General features: G+C 48.7%; 1 protein-coding gene and 1 non-coding gene across 3 annotated transcripts; both read right to left on the bottom strand.

Annotated features, from left to right (window-relative positions):
- Positions 1 to 651: 651 nt before the first annotated feature.
- Positions 652 to 8,158, bottom strand: LOC125157861 (melanoma-associated antigen D4). Of its 2 annotated transcripts, XM_047844928.1 has the most exons (13): positions 8,064 to 8,158; positions 6,825 to 7,035; positions 5,714 to 6,544; positions 5,171 to 5,374; positions 5,003 to 5,066; positions 4,697 to 4,776; positions 4,212 to 4,303; positions 3,502 to 3,581; positions 3,359 to 3,401; positions 2,880 to 2,942; positions 1,822 to 1,936; positions 1,059 to 1,489; positions 652 to 870 (listed from the first exon to the last, which is right to left on the bottom strand). In XM_047844928.1, exons 2-13 carry the CDS (start codon positions 7,032 to 7,034, stop codon positions 861 to 863), a joined length of 2,223 nt encoding a protein of 740 aa, XP_047700884.1. In that variant the 5' UTR covers position 7,035; positions 8,064 to 8,158; the 3' UTR covers positions 652 to 860. The 2 variants fall into 2 exon arrangements, with proteins under 2 accessions (XP_047700884.1, XP_047700885.1); XM_047844929.1 differs by lacking the exon at positions 652 to 870 and having other exon boundaries at positions 1,055 to 1,489.
- On the bottom strand, positions 2,184 to 2,312 carry LOC125158036 (small nucleolar RNA SNORA11). Its single transcript, XR_007149161.1, has one exon. It is a non-coding gene; the product is annotated as a small nucleolar RNA SNORA11 (small nucleolar RNA).
- Positions 8,159 to 18,118: the final 9,960 nt, after the last annotated feature.

Raw genomic sequence — 18,118 nt, forward strand, 5'->3', positions numbered from 1 at the left:
CCACTCCCGCAGGGATCACTCAGCCCTTCAAGACACCAGGGCTTAGGCCTTGCTTTGGCTTCACTGGGAGAGCCCTGTTTCCAGTGAAGAAGAGCTCCAGAGCCCACCAACAGGCCTCAGGTCATGGTCACAGGCAATGGGCTGGTGAGCTCTACTTTCATTAAACCTACTCTGTCGGGAACGATGGCTCCTCCTTCCACCTGCTGGAGGGCGGAGAATGTTGCTGAGGCCTATCTCCTTTCCCTGAAGACTCCATCTGAGGGAGGGATGAGGTGCTGAGGTTGTGTGGAGGATGGCGCCTCCAAAGATGGGGTGGAGGAGGTGGGGATTGGTGAATGTCTGTGGACCTTGTTGTGTGGTGGGAGGGACCGTGGCACCAACCCACAGCCTTCCACTCCACCCTTTTTCCCGCCACCTCCCCCACCATTGGCATCTAACTGGGGTTGTACCACGTGGGAAATCATGTAACTCTGTGGACTGGAGCCTCTCGAAACTCACGGTCTAGGCACTCAGGGGGCACCTCCGCATCTCCCAGCACTGTACCCACACCTACTGCCTTCCATGCAGAGGCAGGGCGTGGCCATCTCAGAGCACCTGACCACGTGCTCCTCAGAGCACCACGTGCGCAGGTAAAGGAAGAAACTTCCCAAGTAATTTTGCAACTTTAATGTAACACCGATACCAAAAACATGAAAACACGACAGAAGCGCACAACAACAGCACACAACCAAAGCAGGAAGGGCAGAGAGAGCTTCATCTGGCATGCCATCTCAGATGGGCAGGGAGAAGCTGCCTAGAGTGCTGTGTGAGAGAGGGATCTGAGGAGGCACTCTGGCCTGGTGCGTGACGGCCGCAGTCCATCAGCGCTGCCTGCAAAGCAAGACACAAAAGCTGACGCAGAAATACAAATATATGTGAAACGGGGAGGGACGCAAGGACAGAACAAATGTCTTTCACACTCTCTTGGTTCCCCCACTGCTCCCAGGCCCTCCCCCGACTTCTCACAGCCCCCTCCCATGCCCTTCTGCAGAGTTTCATTTAGCGACTGAAAACCTTACTGGATCCAGGAGAAGAAGTTGGCACTCGTTCTGGCAGCATTTCTGGTCCGGATGGTGGAGCTGGTGCTGGGCCCATCGAGAATGCTGGTGCTGGCCCCACCGTTGGTGCCACTGCTGACACCAGCCCTCCAAGTGGCTCTCCTGTTGGCACGGTTGCTATTCAGAATGTACTGATGGTATCTGGCCCAGAAAGCGAAGGGAATCCTGGCCCAGGCATCGCCAAAATCTCCGTCCTCATCCCAGGTCAGGAGCTCCACCTGTATGTCGTCCCAGCTCCACCGTCCAATCAGAGCTTCGTCCCCGATATTCATCTGGGCCCTCATCTGGGCCCTGGCATGCTCCTCAGCCATATCCACATCCATCGTCTTGAATGCATCATCCACAGCCTCCAGGAAATGAGCCTTCCACTCCCGGGGGTCTCGGTTCTGATTCTGCAGTAGAGTGACAGCAACCATCCAAACAGCTAGCCCACCTCCACTGAGCACCTGCTTCCTGCCATACACCCTCCTGGGAGCTGTGCATAATCATTACACAAAGACCGCTGGAGTCTGACTCTCCCGTTATTCCAGGCCAGTCCAGGGGCTTCACCCCATCCCTCCTGCTTACTAAGTCTGTGAACTTGTGTCAGTGACCTACTTAGGAACCTGTCAGTATCCTCACTGGACAGACAGTGGGAGGAGGCCGTGACCAAGAAACAAAGAAGGTACAGCAAGGACCAGACCCAGACCCCATCGCCTGGCCCCAAACAGAGGCTCTCTGTTACCTGGGCAATGAATCGCAGCACCCTCATCTTGCTGGTCTCGTGGCGGGCTCGCAGGCCCCAGAGGAACTCATACTCGGGTGGGCTGCTATTGGGGACCTTCTTGTATTCCAGGTACCTCAGGGCAAGAGGAAGAGAAACGTTTGCTTCCAGCCAGGCAGACCTGTTGTTGCACCAGTGGCTCCCAGGTGGCCCCTTTCCGGCCCTGATGCTGCAGCTCAGCTCCTGGGGGAGGATGGTCCTGACCTCCAGCCCATGCCTCACTCCCACGCTCACTCCTAGGGTTTCTGCCTCCACGATTGAGGCCTACAAAGCCTTAGGCCGCCAGTCCTGCCCAGAAGCCATGTGGAGGTGCAGGGTGGGACACGTGTAGGGTATCTGTTCATAGGAAGGCCACAAGTTTGTGCCCCTTGTCACAATGCACCCAGAGTCCCGTTGGGTGTGTTGTAAACAGAGGAGCCATTTCATCAGGCGCCCTGCTCTGAGCTCACCCCAGTGCAGGGTGTCGTCCATGGCCTGGAGGAACCCCGGGACGGCCCACCGCAGAGAACGACGCTAAAGGGAAGAAGAGCAGCACACTCCGCCCATATCCCCGACGGTGTGCGCGTGCGCGTGCGCGTGTCCATGTGCCTGTGTGGGTGCGCGCGTGTTCTCCAAGGACCAAGGATTGGGTGGACCTTAACCAGAAAGCCAGGAGGGCTGGGCTCTAGGGCCAAATGGGGCGCTTACCTGTGGGGGCCACGCTCAGACTTCCACCCTCTGAGTCCCCTGTTCCCGGGATGGAAAGCAAGGGAAATTCTACTACAGCCTATGGGGCAGGTGCCAAAGGGCATGGGGGTTGTAACACACCCTGCACCGTGTTCTCTGTCAGCTTGTACTCCCTTTCCCCAAGACCAAGCTGGATCTCTACTCCTCGCCAACACTCCAGACGCCACCCACACTCACACCAGGGACACCTATCCCTCTGGTGCTAAGATATGGGATGGAGAATGGCTGCTCGGCCAGATCGGCACACGAGGAATGCACAAGCGTGAGACAAAGTTAACCTGGCCAATACTTACTTCTGCTTCACAAAGTCCTCTGTAATGAGCTTCCTTAGATCGCCAAGGAATGGGTGCCTCACCCTGAGGGCAAAGAAAGGAATCCATAACAAGAACAGTGGCAGTGAGGGACACGTGGGCGGGAGCACTCCCTGGCAGGATTGAGAGCTGCCCAGCCTGTGGGGCATCCCCATGGAGGCCTGGGGTGGCACCAGGGGCCGCACGTCAAGGATGTCAAGGATACCCTAGGCAAGGGTTTGGTGGAATCCCTAAATCTGATGGTTTCTCTTACGTCTCATCTGGGGACAGAGAGGGGACATGGAGCAGCGAGGGGCTGAGAGTTCAGGACCATTTCCCCATGCACCGTGACGAGACCCTTTGCCTCTACCCAGTCCAGGACGTCCACTCCCCTGGCACCAGGCCACCAGGCTACTGCAACCCTGGTGCCACTGGTGCCCAAGGACAACACTGAGGGGTGGGAGTCGAGAGCCCAACCATACCCAGGGCGCAGTCCCATCTTGCGTAGTGCCTCCCAGAGGACAGCTGTGAGGGGAGATGAGATACAAGAATTTCACACACAAAGCTGAGACTCTGGGCAACCCACCCCACCCCCACCCCCCCGGCGGCAGGTCCAGCCACTCACCCTCGCTGGCACGGTTGCCATTCATGAAAATGACTCCCAGAATCACCAAGAGGAGGCTCAGCCTGGGGGTGTCCTTGGTCCTAAAGGTGGAGAAAAACGTATTCTATCCGGCAGGCATCTGCCCGAGGGACTAGGGTCGGTTCACCTGACTAGCCTTTCCCAGATGGCTGGGCTACAGAGCGGTTCTTCCCACTCTGCGCATGGCTTGTTCTCTGACCCAGACCATCTTTTCCTCTGTCTGAGACTGAATCGCTTCACGCATCGAACGTAGATGCGAAGAGCCCCTCCCAGAGTCGTGTCCACAACGGGGTCAGGGCAGGGAGCAAATGCTTGGCAACAGTGTGTCCACAGGAGGCATATCCAGACCTTCCCTGCCCTTCGAGCACCGGGAGTTAGACTGGACGGGAAGCTTCCTTCTCCCCGGACCACTCTGCCAAGCCCAGGCCAGGCACGTAGCAGGAAGGGACAGGCAACAAGGAGCCTGCTTTCCCAGAAGATGGGGTGAGGAGGTGGCCGGGGTGGGGGTGAAGCCCTGAGAGCAGCCAAGGCTTGACCCCAGGCTCCTGCCCTTTCATCCCCTAATCACTGGGCACCACTAACTGTGGGTAGGAGCTGTGCCAGGCACCAAAGCCTTGTTTTCCCATTTCTCCGAGAGGAAAGGGAGAGGCACCAGCGAGGAGCCCACAATCCTCCTGCCCGCCCTTTCTTACTTTCCCAGGAGACGAGCTGAGGAATCACGTGTGCACACGAGAATGTACAGGTGTTCTTCCTTGTCAATTTCCTTCAGGTGAATCCCAAACTTCTACGTGGGGGAGAAACCAGAACAGGACATGAGAAACCCACGCTGCCTGTCCCACAGGCAGTCCTTTCATTTCCCGTCAGAACTCTCTCTCAGCCGGGACCCCAAAGTCACGCGGAAGACTGAAGAAGAGAGGCCGAAGAGGAACTGCCCTGTGGGAGCTCTGACACCGGCCAAAGCAACAGGACCCACTTCAGGGGACAAGAGACACTCAAAAGAGCATGAGGGAGAGGACCCTGCGGGGGATGGAAGCATAAGGTGGACGCTCCCAGGTGGAGAAGCTAGGGAGGGCTTCCAGAGCAGGTAGTGCCGGAGGTGGGCCTCAAGGGGCTGCAGGGTGCAAGGCCTGCCTGCAGCTCTTGTACTACAGGGAGCTGCCCCTGTCCCTTTGCCCACCTTTTCCAGAGTGTACGTTGCTCGTTCAATGATCTCAGGGAAATGTTCGTCGTATTCTCGGATGACATCCTTCATCATGTCTGCGGGAGATGAGAGGTGGAGAGAGCACCAGGGCCGAGCAGGGGCCAAAGAGCTGCACCCCCTCAGTCAGCCTCACTGAGGGGAGCACAGTTGGGACCCCCGTACTGTGCAAATGGGAGCGATCAGCTGGGCACACTGGGTGGGGACATGTGATGCGAGGCCCCGCAGGGTAGGGATGGGGACGGGGGAAGGGCAGAGCTCAGGGAGGGGGCACAGGTTGCCCACCTGAGCGCTTGATGGGAATCTTCTTGTAGTCCTTAATCATCAGATATTTCACCAGTTTATTTGCCTGGAGGAGGAGGAGCACACGGGGAGATCAAGGCATGGCTGACCTCCAAGAACTGGCCCATAGGAGAGGAGAGGAGGAAGACGGGGAAAAGGCAGATTTCTTACCCTCTCTTGCAGAAGGGTCACGTTGCGGGGTGGCAAGCACAGGACATGTCTTGAGGGTACCTGGGACCTCAGGGCCATCGGTGGCCGGGGAACCATATGAGCCCGCACTGTCATCGGAGGCTGCGATGGTCTCCAGGTCGGTGGGACCGCAGGAGGCTCTCTCTCCTCCTCGCTGCTCTCATATTCGTCATCCAGGTGCTTGGACTGTAGCATTAGAGAGAGAAGAGACCCAGGGCTACCAGACTCACCGTGCAAAAGTGCCCAGCACACGTCTTAACCAGAGGAGATACTTGGAAATGAGGGTAGTACAAACAGTGGATGACATGTGCTGAGTGCTTACTACGTGCCCGGCACTGAGCCAACCTCTTCTCCCATCAGGCCTGAGGGCAGAGACTTTGTGGGGTCAAAGCATGCTAGCAAACTTGTGTTGGACCAACGTGCACAAGCTGACAGAAAAGAGGAGGGGAGGGGAGGGGAGAGGAGAGGATAGAGCAGAGAAAGGAGGGGAGCAAGTGGGGGGTGCAGACAGCAGGGAGGTCTCACCTTCTTGGTCCTCTTGCCTCCCATCCTGACCCAGGGCTCAGCACTGTGCTGGGCAGGGGCAGCTGCACCCTCAGGCTCAGGGATGCTTGTGGCCACCTTGGTCTTGGCAGCAGCTGCTGTCACAGCATTCTGAGGCTCCACCCACCGGGTCTTGGCGAGCGCCTTTCCAGATTTGGTCGTCTTGGGCCGGGTGGCTGCCCCCTCCCTGGCAGGTGCTGCCTGGAGCACCCCGGAAGCAGCACTGGGGCCCTCTGTGGCAGCCTCTTGGGCCGGGGCGGGCCTCTTGGAGCGGGAGAAGGCCATGCCACTGACACCTGCCGGCTGGGTGAAATCAAAGAGATCGTTCTGACCCAGGAAGGCTGTCTTGGGCCGGGTGGCATCCATCTCACTGGCACACGGAGCCTGAGAGAAACCACAGGCAGCACTAGGACCCTCAGTAGCAGCCTCCTGGGCCTGGGAGCCTGTCTGGGGCTGTGTGGACTTTGCTGGAGCCCCTGGGGTGGCCATCTCACTGGTGACTAGCATCTGGGAGATGTGTGGAGCAGCAAGGGTGGTCTCAGGGGTGGCTGCCTGAGCCTGGGCTGCATAGGTCATGGGCTGGGTATCTTCTCCTGAAGCCTGGTCTGTGGCCACTGGGCGGTTAGTGACCACCTGATTGTAGGTGGCACGGGCAGCAGCAGCAGCGGCCCTAGCAGCACGATTGGAGGCGGCTGCGCGGGCTACGTTGACAGCATGGGCAGCAGCCTCATTGGCAAGTGTTTCTGGATCCAGCTGAAATGCCTCCATCAGAGTCCTAGCTAGCATAGGGTTTTCCAGTTCCCAGGGCTCATTCTGCAAGGCCAGACAGAAGGGTAGGGGAAAGCAGACAGTTCTACAAGCTCACATCATGCTTCCCACCCAGCCTCCTCCCTGCGGCCAGCTCCCAACCCCCCCCCCCGTCTGCCCCCCACCCCGGACTTCCCAAACCCCCTTTCTCTGAGCAAGAGAGGGAATGCTCGGGAAGCTGGGCAGTCCTTCCCCATTCAACCCTCCCATTCACGACCCCCCCCCCCAAAGCAGCTTCACAAGGGAGAAGGCCCAGGGCCAGCAGGTGGCCAACAAGGAGCCTCACCGATAAGATGCGAAGGCCTGGACCCAAGCTCCCAAAGGCTCTGAGGATACGGATGTCAAAGCTGGTGAGGGTGCCATAGCCTCCAAAAGCACCAAATTCTTCATAGTCATTTCCTTCAACCATCTCTTCCTCCCCGACTTCATCGCTACCCTCATCCATGTCTTCAACGTTGTAGGTTTCTGATTCCATGCGGTAGCTTCCCTCAGCCATGCTGGGGGGGGGGGGCGGGTGGTCCCAAGGAGAAGAGAGCTTAGCCAGGGAGGGAGGGTGAGGCTTTTTCAAGGGGGAAGGGGCGGGATCCAGTGGGAGGTGGGATCCCTCAGGAGGAGGGAGGCTGCAATCATCAGGTTACTAGGCAGTACAAGGCAGACAGAGGAGGGAGGGGTAGGAGGGAGAAGGGAGGGAGGGGGTGTCTGTTGGGTTAGATTCTGTCAGAGACGCAGCACTAGGAGAGGGATAGCGATGGTCTCCCTGCACTTAAAGGGGAGTTCAAGAGGGGCACGCTCCCCGTCCCAGCCTCTAGATTTGAATAGGGGGTGGACTGGTGGGCTTGGGTCTGAAGAGTCCCAAAGGGGGATGCATTGAGAGAGGGAGAAACAAAGGGTTTGGATTTAACGACGAAGGGGGGAGAGCAGATGACATGAGAGGGCTGAGACTACAGGGACCCCGGAAAGCTATGGGAAACTGAATCCAGAGACCCTCTGGCTAGGTCCAGGCGGGGGCATTCAGCTGATGATTCAGGTCTGGGTTGGGCTCATACAGGAGCGCTAGGGGTGAGAAGGGTGGGGGTGGGGGCTCGGATTAGGTGAGGCATGAATTAGAGCGCTGGAGGTCTCAAACCCCAGGATCGCAACTCCAGGAAGGGGCTCACGGGGTCAACTTGGTTGGAGTGATCTAGGAGTGGTTGGGGTGGGGGTAGGGCCTCTGCTCTAAGATAGCTCAGCAGGGTGCACACGGGTCTGCTAAAGGGGTTCGGATTGTGGGCTCCAGTGTAAGTGGGGATCAGAGAGCCTGAGTCTCCTTTTGGAAGACTCTCCTCTCCTGTTGGAAGAGGTCGGTGCGGAGGTGGGGGGGGGGGGGGGGGGGCGGGCGGAGTGTCCTACCTAGACCGTGCGTCTAAGCGGGCTCAGGTTCTGAGTGCCTGGGCTTTGTTCAGATCCGGCTATTGGGGGCGGGGAGGGCGCACCGTGCCGGGTTCCACTCGTCCTCTCCCGGTCCAGTCCGGGGCTGGATTCTTACCTTCCCTGGGGCTCCAATGGCGTCCGTCCTCAGCACCAGGAACCCCGCAGCCGCGCCCTCGCCTACTGCTGCCAGCACAGCAGCTCCGACCACCCCGCCCCTTTTCTCCGCGCACCCCCCGCGTCTGGGCAGCCTGCGCATGCGCGGACCCCTCCAGCCCGCCCGCTTTCCCAACAAAAGCCCTCTCCACCAGGTTCCCAGTGCGCATGCGACTCCAAGAGTGTGGTGGGCGGGGTGGGGGGCGTTTTCTCCTTCCCGCCCGAGACCCCTCACCCCTCCTCTGACCGCAGGGTCGCGCACTCACAGCTCTGGGTGCAGTTCGACCACCCAATCATCTACCCTCGGTGCCCGCACTCCTGCACAATGCTTCTCGTCCCTGCCCTCCCCGTTCCCGCTAAACTCCTCTGGTGTGGTCTGGAATACACTATGTCTGGCTTCCCCAGCATGACCCCTAGGTCACAAACACAAAGGTCTCTAGCTGTGTCTCTAACTGTAACAAGGGGAATGGAAATGGCCAGAGGATGCCAGTTGCCTTTGTGTTGCCCAGCACTACCCATCTCCATGGCCCCCAGACACACTGGGAACATCTGCTTCCCCAGATACTCTGTATGCAGCGTGTGCATCACAGCGCTGTCTGTACTGGGGCTTGTCTTCCTCTCACAGCAACCCTGGGAGGTGGCTGTCAGCATCCCCATTTTACAGATCAGAAAGCTGAAGCACAGTCACACCGCATGAACTAGACAAGGCCACAGAGCCAGTAAACAGAAAATGCAATCAATATGTGGGCCTGGGTCTTCCTGACTCCAGACCCCATGTCCCTGTAGGGCTGGCCTGGGGACTGAGGTGCGCCCCCCCCCCCCCTTCAGTTGGAGCGACAGATCCACCCCTCAGCTCTCCTGCCCTGCCAACACCTGTCCCAAACAAGCAAAGTTTGTGCTCTCTGAGACGCAAGCTCATGCTCTGTATCCGGGACACAGGTAGAGACCCCCAGTCTCCAGCCCTCACCTACTGCACGCGTGGGTCCATCCAGGTGTGGGAATTGCTCCTTGGGGTCCACTCCCTGACCTAGCCTCAGGCCTCTTCGCTGTGAGTGGCACAAACACGCTGCCCCTGAGGCCTTCCTGGTGCCCGCTGGAGCGGCCAGGACAATCAGGCATTTTGTGTGTCTGAGCCATGGCAAGCCCTGCTTCAGAGTAAATGTTTGCCCGGGGTTCCTTGCAGGGCAGGGGCCTGGGGCCGCTGTGGTCTTGTGGAAAGAAACCGGGCTGGTCTTCAGAATTCCAGGGATGGGGTGCCGGGCCAGTCTGTTGCTACTAGCTGTGTGAGCCTGCTCGGGTCCCTGGACATCTGTGAGCCCGGTTTCTCAATATGCAACATGGAGAGCACAGGAAGCACATCCCGGGGTCCTACCCGACCCAACACATGCTGCTGTGCTTCCAGAATGACTGGAGAAACTGCTTTGGAGGCAGACAATGCTATGTTTCCAACTCAAATCGAACCTGTGCTTTTTACAAAAACCATAGCGGACTTTTAGATTTGTTTTTATGTCAGCCTCTCCGGGACTCCTGTGTGTGAATGGAAGCTATTGCTAGGACCACAGCTTTTACTCTCCAATGACCAGTATCAATTCTGACTGGCTGGTTGACTTTCCTCAGCTGTTGCATAGCAACCTCCCCCTTCAGCAGCCTGTGTCTCTTCAGCCCTTCCTGTATAACACGTTTCTGTGGGAGGTGACCAGACCCTAGAAATGAAAGCCTTGGCAAGCTGCTCAGTGCTAATAGAAAATACTGTGTTCCCATCTCAAACTGAACCTGTGCTTTTTACAAAAGCCATAGTGGACTCTCGTACTCATTTTGTTTGCTTGTTTTTGCTTTCTTTCTCCTTTCTGAAATTGAGGTATAATTGGCATATGACTTTATGTTAGTTTCAGGTGTGCAACGTAGTGATTCAATATTTTTATGTATTGTGAAATGATCACCACAATAAGTCTACTTAACGTCCATCCCCATATATAGTTACGACTTTTTTTCTTATGATGCGAGCTTTTGTCACATTCGTTTTTGTATCAGCCTCTCTCTATATAAGCTATGTAACTATATATCTATGCTAACATCCTAGTAACTCCAAAATCTACAGCTCCAGTTTGAACCTCGCCTTTGAGATCCAAACCCATATATTCATTCCCCTACATGACATCTCCATTTGGATGTCTCAAGGGCTCCTCACAGTGAGTCTGTCTAGAACTGGTCACTTGGTATACTACCCCTCCCAAAGGCTCAGACTCCCCATCTCTCTTGTTTCTAAAACTCCCATCTTCACCATCTCAGTAAATGGCACCATTATCCACACTCACTCCAGAAAACGGAAGTCAGCTACCACCACTCCCCTTTGCTCATACGCTGCACCCTGATGGGAAGCCTCTGCAGCTCTCCAGAACTATCTCTCTGTGTGGCTCTCCCCTCCCTTATTTCCAGCAAATTCTAGTCACGTTGGCCTCTCAGAACTCTCAACTGTGTCTCCTTCACTCAGGCTCTCCACTGGGCTCTGTTTGTGTTCAGTCTCCCTGTGCTGCAGCCTGTAAACTCCATCCAGGCAAGAAATTGGGGGAGTTGGGCAATCTGAGAGCTCACCATATTAGTTTCCTTTCTCTCAGGGATCGCTGTCTACTGTTGCCTGTGGTGCCATGACGTAAAAGCTTTAGAATTTTTTTGGTTTGCAGCTATTCAGGTGGGAGAGTAAATCGGGTTCCTGTTAAACCATCATGCCTCCATGATGTATTTCTTAAATTTGAATTTTTTCTTAAATTTGAATTTTTTTCGCTGAGCCATAGGGTTTTAAGATGTGTTTCCTTGCTACACATGCATCTAAGATCTACCTAAGTGACTCTGCACAGATATCGTATGGCGTGTATTCATGACATTTTTCTTTCCAATCTGCTCCCCCAGGGCTTTACCCTGACTCCTAAGGAAGTGGAAAACTGGAAAAAATATACAACCATTCAACACCAAAGGTAAGAATTACAGGGAACTTCTCATCAGAAACAATGCAAGTTATAAGATGGTGGCATATAATCCTTATAATAGTGAAATAATTAATAACTGCCAACTCATGGGGCGCCTGGGTGGCGCAGTCGGTTGAGCGTCCGACTTCAGCCAGGTCACGATCTCGCGGTCCGTGAGTTCGAGCCCCACGTCAGGCTCTGGGCTGATGGCTCAGAGCCTGGAGCCTGTTTCCGATTCTGTGTCTCCCTCTCTCTCTGCCCCTCCCCCGTTCATGCTCTGCCTCTCTCTGTCCCAAAAAAAAAAAAAAAAAAAAAAAAAAAAAACGTTGAAAAAAAAAATAACTGCCAACTCAGAATTTTTATATTCAACGAATATCTTTTTAAAGTGAAGTTGAATTAAAAGTTCTTTTCAGGGGCGCCTGGGTGGCGCAGTCGGTTGAGCGTCCGACTTCAGCCAGGTCACGATCTCGCGGTCTGTGAGTTCGAGCCCCGCATCAGGCTCTGGGCTGATGGCTCGGAGCCTGGAGCCTGTTTCCGATTCTGTGTCTCCCTCTCTCTCTGCCCCTCCCCCGTTCATGCTCTGCCTCTCTCTGTCCCAAAAATAAATAAACTTTAAAAAAAAAAAGTTCTTTTCATACATACCAGTGTTGAAATAATTCATCATCATTGGATATGCACTACAAGAAATAGTAAAGGATGTCTTTGAGGCATGAGAAAAATGACAGTAAATATAAATGTATTCTACACAAATGAATAAACAATACTGGAGATGTTAAATATGATGATAGCGATAAAATAATCTTTTTTTTTATTTTTGGAACTTTCTTTATAAATTAATTGAGAGCGTAAACAGAAATTCATAGCAATGCATTGTGGAGTATAAATTCTGTGGAATTAATTTCTTGGACAATAATAGCACAGGGCCTAGTGGGAATATAAGTATACTGTTGGTGGGTTCTAATTCTACATGTGAAGTAGTACAATATTACTTGAAGGTAGACTGTCGTAAGTTAAAAGAAGCATCAAATGTAAAACCTATCCAAAAAATTATGGCTAATAAGCCTATTTGGAAGATAAATGGTATTATCATGAAATACTTTAAAATAAGTCCTAAAAGGGAAAACAAAATAAGACAACAGATGAGCAAGTAGAAAACAAATAGCATGATAGTTTTAAATCCAACCATATCGACAATGGTATTGAATACAAATTGAATTCACCAATTAAAATGTAGAGATTGACAAATTGGATTCCTTTTTCTTAAATAGGCTTTATTTTTAGAGCACTTTTTAAGTTCAGAGCAAAATTGAGCAGAAAGTACAGAGCCATCCCATAAACCCCTTGCCCAAAACAGACACAGCCTCTCCCACTACCAACATCCTGCACCAGACTGGAATACCTCCTCCTACAATCAATGAATCTATACTGACACGTCATTATCATGCAAAGTCCACGGTTCACATCGGTGTTCACTGTTGGTTTTGTGCATTCCATGGGTTTGGACAAATATATAATGACATGTATCCACCATTATCGTACCACACAGAATTGTTTCACTGCCCTCCAAATCCTCTGTGCTCCACATACAAACCCCTCTCTCTTTCCTAACCACAGGCAATCACTGAGTTTTTGTTTGTTTGTTTGTTGTTTGTTTTGTTTTGTTATGTTTTTGTATTTTTAAACTGTTCCCGGGGCGCCTGGGTGGCGCAGTCGGTTAAGCGTCCGACTTCAGCCAGGTCACGATCTCGCGGTCTGTGAGTTCGAGCCCCGCGTCGGGCTCTGGGCTGATGGCTCAGAGCCTGGAGCCTGTTTCCGACTCTGTGTCTCCCTCTCTCTCTCTGCCCCTCCCCCGTTCATGCTCTGTCTCTCTCTGTCCCAAAAATAGATTAAACGTTGAAAAAAAAAATTAAACTGTTCCCATAGTTTTGCCTTTTCTGAAATGTCATATAGTTGGAATCATACACTATGTGACCTTTTTAGATTGGCTTCTTTTAGTGGGTAATGTGCATTTAAGTAAGGTTCCTCTGTGTCTTTTCATGGCTTGATAGCCCATTTCTTTTTAATGCTGAATAATATTCCATTGCCTGGATGTGCCACAGTTTATTTATTCATTACCCTATGAAGGACGTCTTGGTTGTTTCCAAGTTTTAGCAATTATGAATGAAGCTGCTATAAACATATATGTGAGATTTTTGTGTGGACCTAAATTTTCAGCTCATTTGGGTAAATACCAAGGAGCACACTTGCTGGATTGTATGGTCAGAGTAGATTTAGTTTGGTAAGAAACTGTACAACTGTCTTCCAAAGTGGTTGTACAATTTTGCATTCCCACCGGCAATGAATGAGAGTTCCTATTGCTCCACATTCCCACCAGCATTTGGCATTGCCACTGATCTGGATTTGGGCCATTTTAATAAGTGTGTAGTGTCATCTCATCGTTGTAATTTGCTTTTGCCTGATGACATATGAAGTGGAGCATGACAAATGGATTTTAAAAATAAGATCCAGCTATATGGTGTGTACATGAATTCCACTTTAAATGTAAAGGTACATAGAGGTTAAAAGTAAAAGGATGGGAAAAGATATAGCATGCTAGCAGTAATCAAAATCAAGCTGTAATGGATATATTAATACCAGACAAAGCAGATTTCAGAACAAAATACATTACCAGAGATAGTAATTGGTTATATTTATATTTACAATTATATTTGTATTTAAAATTGGTTAAAATGGTCAAGTGGACATAAAAATTCTAAACGGAGTTTGGAAATAAATGAAAGAAAGAAAAATTCATAATTAGGGTCAGAGATTTTAAGTCTTTTCTCTCAAGAGTTGAACAAGTTGACAAAAAAAAAAAAAAACAAAAAAACCCAAAACCAGTAAGTGTATAGACTGAAAAACACTATCACCCAAATTAATCTAATTAACATTTTCGCACACTCTCCCCAACGGCAAAGAACACACACTCTTTTCATATATACATGAAAATTTACCACGATAGACAATATTCTGGGCCATAAAAAAGTGTTACTAAATTTGACAGGATTAGCATCACCCAAAGGATTTTCCTAGAGGACAGTGGGATTAAATTAGAAGTAGATAACACAAATGTATCTGTAATATTTTAAAAGTATTTGGAAAGTATATAATACACTCTTCAGTAACATATGGGTGAAAGAGGGAATCAAAAAGAAATTTGGAAAGTAATTTGAACTGAATGAAAAGAAAGTACAACTTACTAAAATTAGTAGGATGTTTCTAAAGCAGTCCTTACCAAGAAATTTATAGAGCACAAATGCCTACATATAAAAATAAGAATTCAAATCAATGACCTAAACTTCAGTACTTAGAAACAAAAATGCAGACACAGTGAAGACCAAAATAGCAGAAGAAAGGAAATAAGGGAAAGTGCAGAAGTCACTGAAGTAGATGATAGGGAAAATAAAATACATTAAATCTGATCTTTAAGAATATGAATACAATTGGGGTGCCTGGGTGGCTCAGTTGGTTAAGTATCCGACTTCAGCTCAGGTCATGATCTCGAGGTTCGTGAGTTCCAGCCCCATGTGGGGCTCTGTGCTGACAGCTCAGAGCCTGGAGCGTGTTTCAGATTCTGTATCTCCCTCTCCCTCTGCCCCTCCCCTGCTTGCTCTCTCTCTCTCTCTCTCTCTCTCTCTCTCTCTCTCTTCTCTCTCTCTGTCTCTCTCTCTAGAAAATAAATGGACATAAAAAAATTTAAAAAAAAAGAATATCGGTACAACTGATAAGCCTTTATCTAGAATGGTTAGGGGAATAAAAGAGAGAAGACACAGGGCACCTGCGTGGCTCAGTGGGTTAAGCATCCGGCTCTTGACTTCGGCTCAGGTCATGATATCATGGTTTGTGTGTTCAAGACCCACATCGGGCTCTGCACTGGTGGTGCAGACGCTGCTTGGGATTCTCTCTCTCTCCCTCTCTCTTTGTCCCTCCCCAGCTCATGTGCTCTCTCTCTCTTTCTCCCTCTGTCTCTCAAAATAAATTTAAAAATATTTTAAAAAAGGAAAATATTATAAAAAATGAGAGAGAGAAGACACAAGTTACCAATATCAGGAATGAGAGAACTGTTGTCATCAATGATCTTACATTAAAATATTATAAATGAATATTATCAATAACTTTATTGTAATCAATGAAATTTTATACCACAAAAATATTCAAGAAAATGAAATTTAAAATGTCATTTGCAATAGCAAAAATTCCATTTACAATAGCCTAAAAATATAAATTGTTTTCATATAGATGTGGTAGAAGAATGTGCAACATTTTACCTGAAAACATTAAAATATTGCCAAAAACAATTAAAGAAAACTTAAATAAATGCAGAGATATACTATGTTCATACTATCTCAAATACCAAACATTGTTAAAGACTTAATTCGCCACAAATTCATCAATAGACTCAGCACAATCTCTGTAATAATCCCATCAGGGTTTTTGTAGGAATTGATAAACTGATTCTAAAATTTATAAAGAAATACAAAACACCTAGAGTATCTAAGACAATTTTGGAAAAGGAAACCCAGTTTGAAAGATTTATGCCATCAGAATTAAACACTGTTTTTTTCAGGTATTGAGGATTAAGAAGGGCACTTGTGATGAGGACCGGATGTCGTACAGAAGTGTTGACTCCATACACTGTACATCTGAAACTAATATTACATTGCATATTAACTAACTGAAATTTAAATTGAAACTTAAAAAAATAGAAAAGAAACCAACAGTTATTACGAAGCTACAATAATCAAGAGAGTTTGCAGTTGACATAAAGAGAGACAATAGAACAATTTAGCATGATAGAAATTCCAGACACAAATACATGCAAGTATATAGCCAATTTGCTTTTTCAAAAAGATGTCAAGGAAATTCAATGGGGAAAAATTAATCTTTTCAAAACATAGTGCTGCTTTTTTTTGCCATATATAAAGAGAAAGAAAGAAAGAAAGACAAAGACAGAAAGAGAAAGAAAGAAAGAAAGAAAGAAAGAAAGAAAGAGAAAGAAGGAAGGAAGGAGAAACCTCAATCCTTACTTGACACCATAAACCAAAACAAACTTAAAATGGATCAAAAACCTAAACGTGAGCTAAAATTGTAAAATTTCTACAAGGAAACATAGGAAATTACGACCATCACAGTGTCTTTGGTTTGGGCAAAGTTTTTCAAACTAGGATGTCTAAAGCACAAAGTATGCAAGACAAAAATTAGTAAGTATGACTTCAAAATTAAAAATGTTTTGGTCTTCAAATGTCACTGTTTTGAAAATGAAAGGGAAAGCCACAGACTGGGATAAAGTATTTAGAAAAAATATATATTCAACACAGTACACTTTTCAACTATATAAAGAACTCTTGCAACTCAGTCATAAGAAGACAAATACCCAACTAAAAAACTGGAAACATGGACAAAATATTTCAACAGACTACCTCAACAAAGAAGTAATACAGATGGCAAATAAACACATGAAAACACGCTCACCATCATTTATTATTAGGGAAATGCAGATTAAAGCCACAAAAAAACAAAACTGTGTCAACACCCTCATATGACTAAAATAAAATAACTGACCCTAACAAATAGTAGCAATGATATGGAGCAACTAGAATACTCATACACTGATGGTGGAAATGTAAAATAATGCAAACACTTTGGAAAACAGTTTGGTAGTTATCTAGTTAGATATACATCTCGCATACAACCCAGTCATTCCACTCCAAGGTGAATGCAGAAAAAAGGAAAACGTAAATCTAAAAAAAAAAAATGTGTTTATGATTGTTCTTTGCAATTGTACTTGCAATAGACAAAATCCTGGAGACAAACCAAATGTTCATCAACAGGGACATGATCTAACTGTGGTATATCCATATAATGTCATAAACCATTAAAAAGGAATGAATTATTGCTACATACAGCAACAAGACTAAATGTGAAAATACAATACTTGAAAAAAGTCAGAAGTATCCCCCCCCAAAAAGAACACAGATGGTATAATTACATTTATTAACACTAGAAAATGAACACTAACTTATAGTAATAGACATCAGTTCAATGTTTGCCCGGTAATGAGAGCATGAGGAGGGCAGGATGGATTTCAAAGGCATACAAGGTTATTTTTCATTATTGTGTATATATATACACCATATACATATACATATACATATGTATGTATACATAAGTATATATATACACACATACATATGTACATACACACACACGCCTATACATATGTATATATACACATTATCTCGAGTATGATGACTATTTCACAGGTACATATGTCAAAACCTATCAGACTGTGCACTTTAAATCTGTTCAGTCTACAGTGTGTCGATTAAAACTCAATACAGTGTAAAAGAAAACAAAAACAAAAAGCGGATGGAGAGGCACCTGTTTGGCTCAGTCAGTTAAGCATCGACTCCTGATTTCAGCTCAGGTCATGATGTCATGGTTCCTGAGACTGAGCCCCGTGTAGGGCTCTGCATTGACAGCATGGAATCTGCTTGGGATTCTCCCTCTCCCTTTCTCTCTGCCCCACCCCCACTTCGTGCGCACGTGTCCTCTCTCTCTCTCTCTCTCTCTCTCTCTAAATAAAAAAAATAAACTTTTTAAAAAAAGACAGAGGATGGGGAGATATATATTGCAAACTTTATAAATTTATAAGATATAAATATCAAATATTATGTAAACCAAGGGCAGATGCCTCACGGTATGCATTTTCCAGTTGCATAAAGAAAATGATATGCATTAAACACAATAGAATTTGTTGTCTCTGTGAGAGGCATAGCGTGGGAGTGGAAAATGCCAACAAAAAGGATCAAACGAATGAATGACAAGTGAGGGGTCTGGCCTGAAAGAATCATGAGAATAGTGATATGAGCTGGAAAGAAGATTTTGTCAACCTCTGACCCTAAATATCCCCACTGTCCCTTTGCTTAAACTATTCTGACCTTCTCTCAGGCCCGTGAGAGTCACACTTGTGACTGCCTTAGGGGCTTTATAGTGCTGCTCCTGGGGTCCCTGC

This window comes from Prionailurus viverrinus, chromosome X (assembly GCF_022837055.1).
Source record: "Prionailurus viverrinus isolate Anna chromosome X, UM_Priviv_1.0, whole genome shotgun sequence".
NCBI lineage: Eukaryota > Metazoa > Chordata > Mammalia > Carnivora > Felidae > Prionailurus > Prionailurus viverrinus.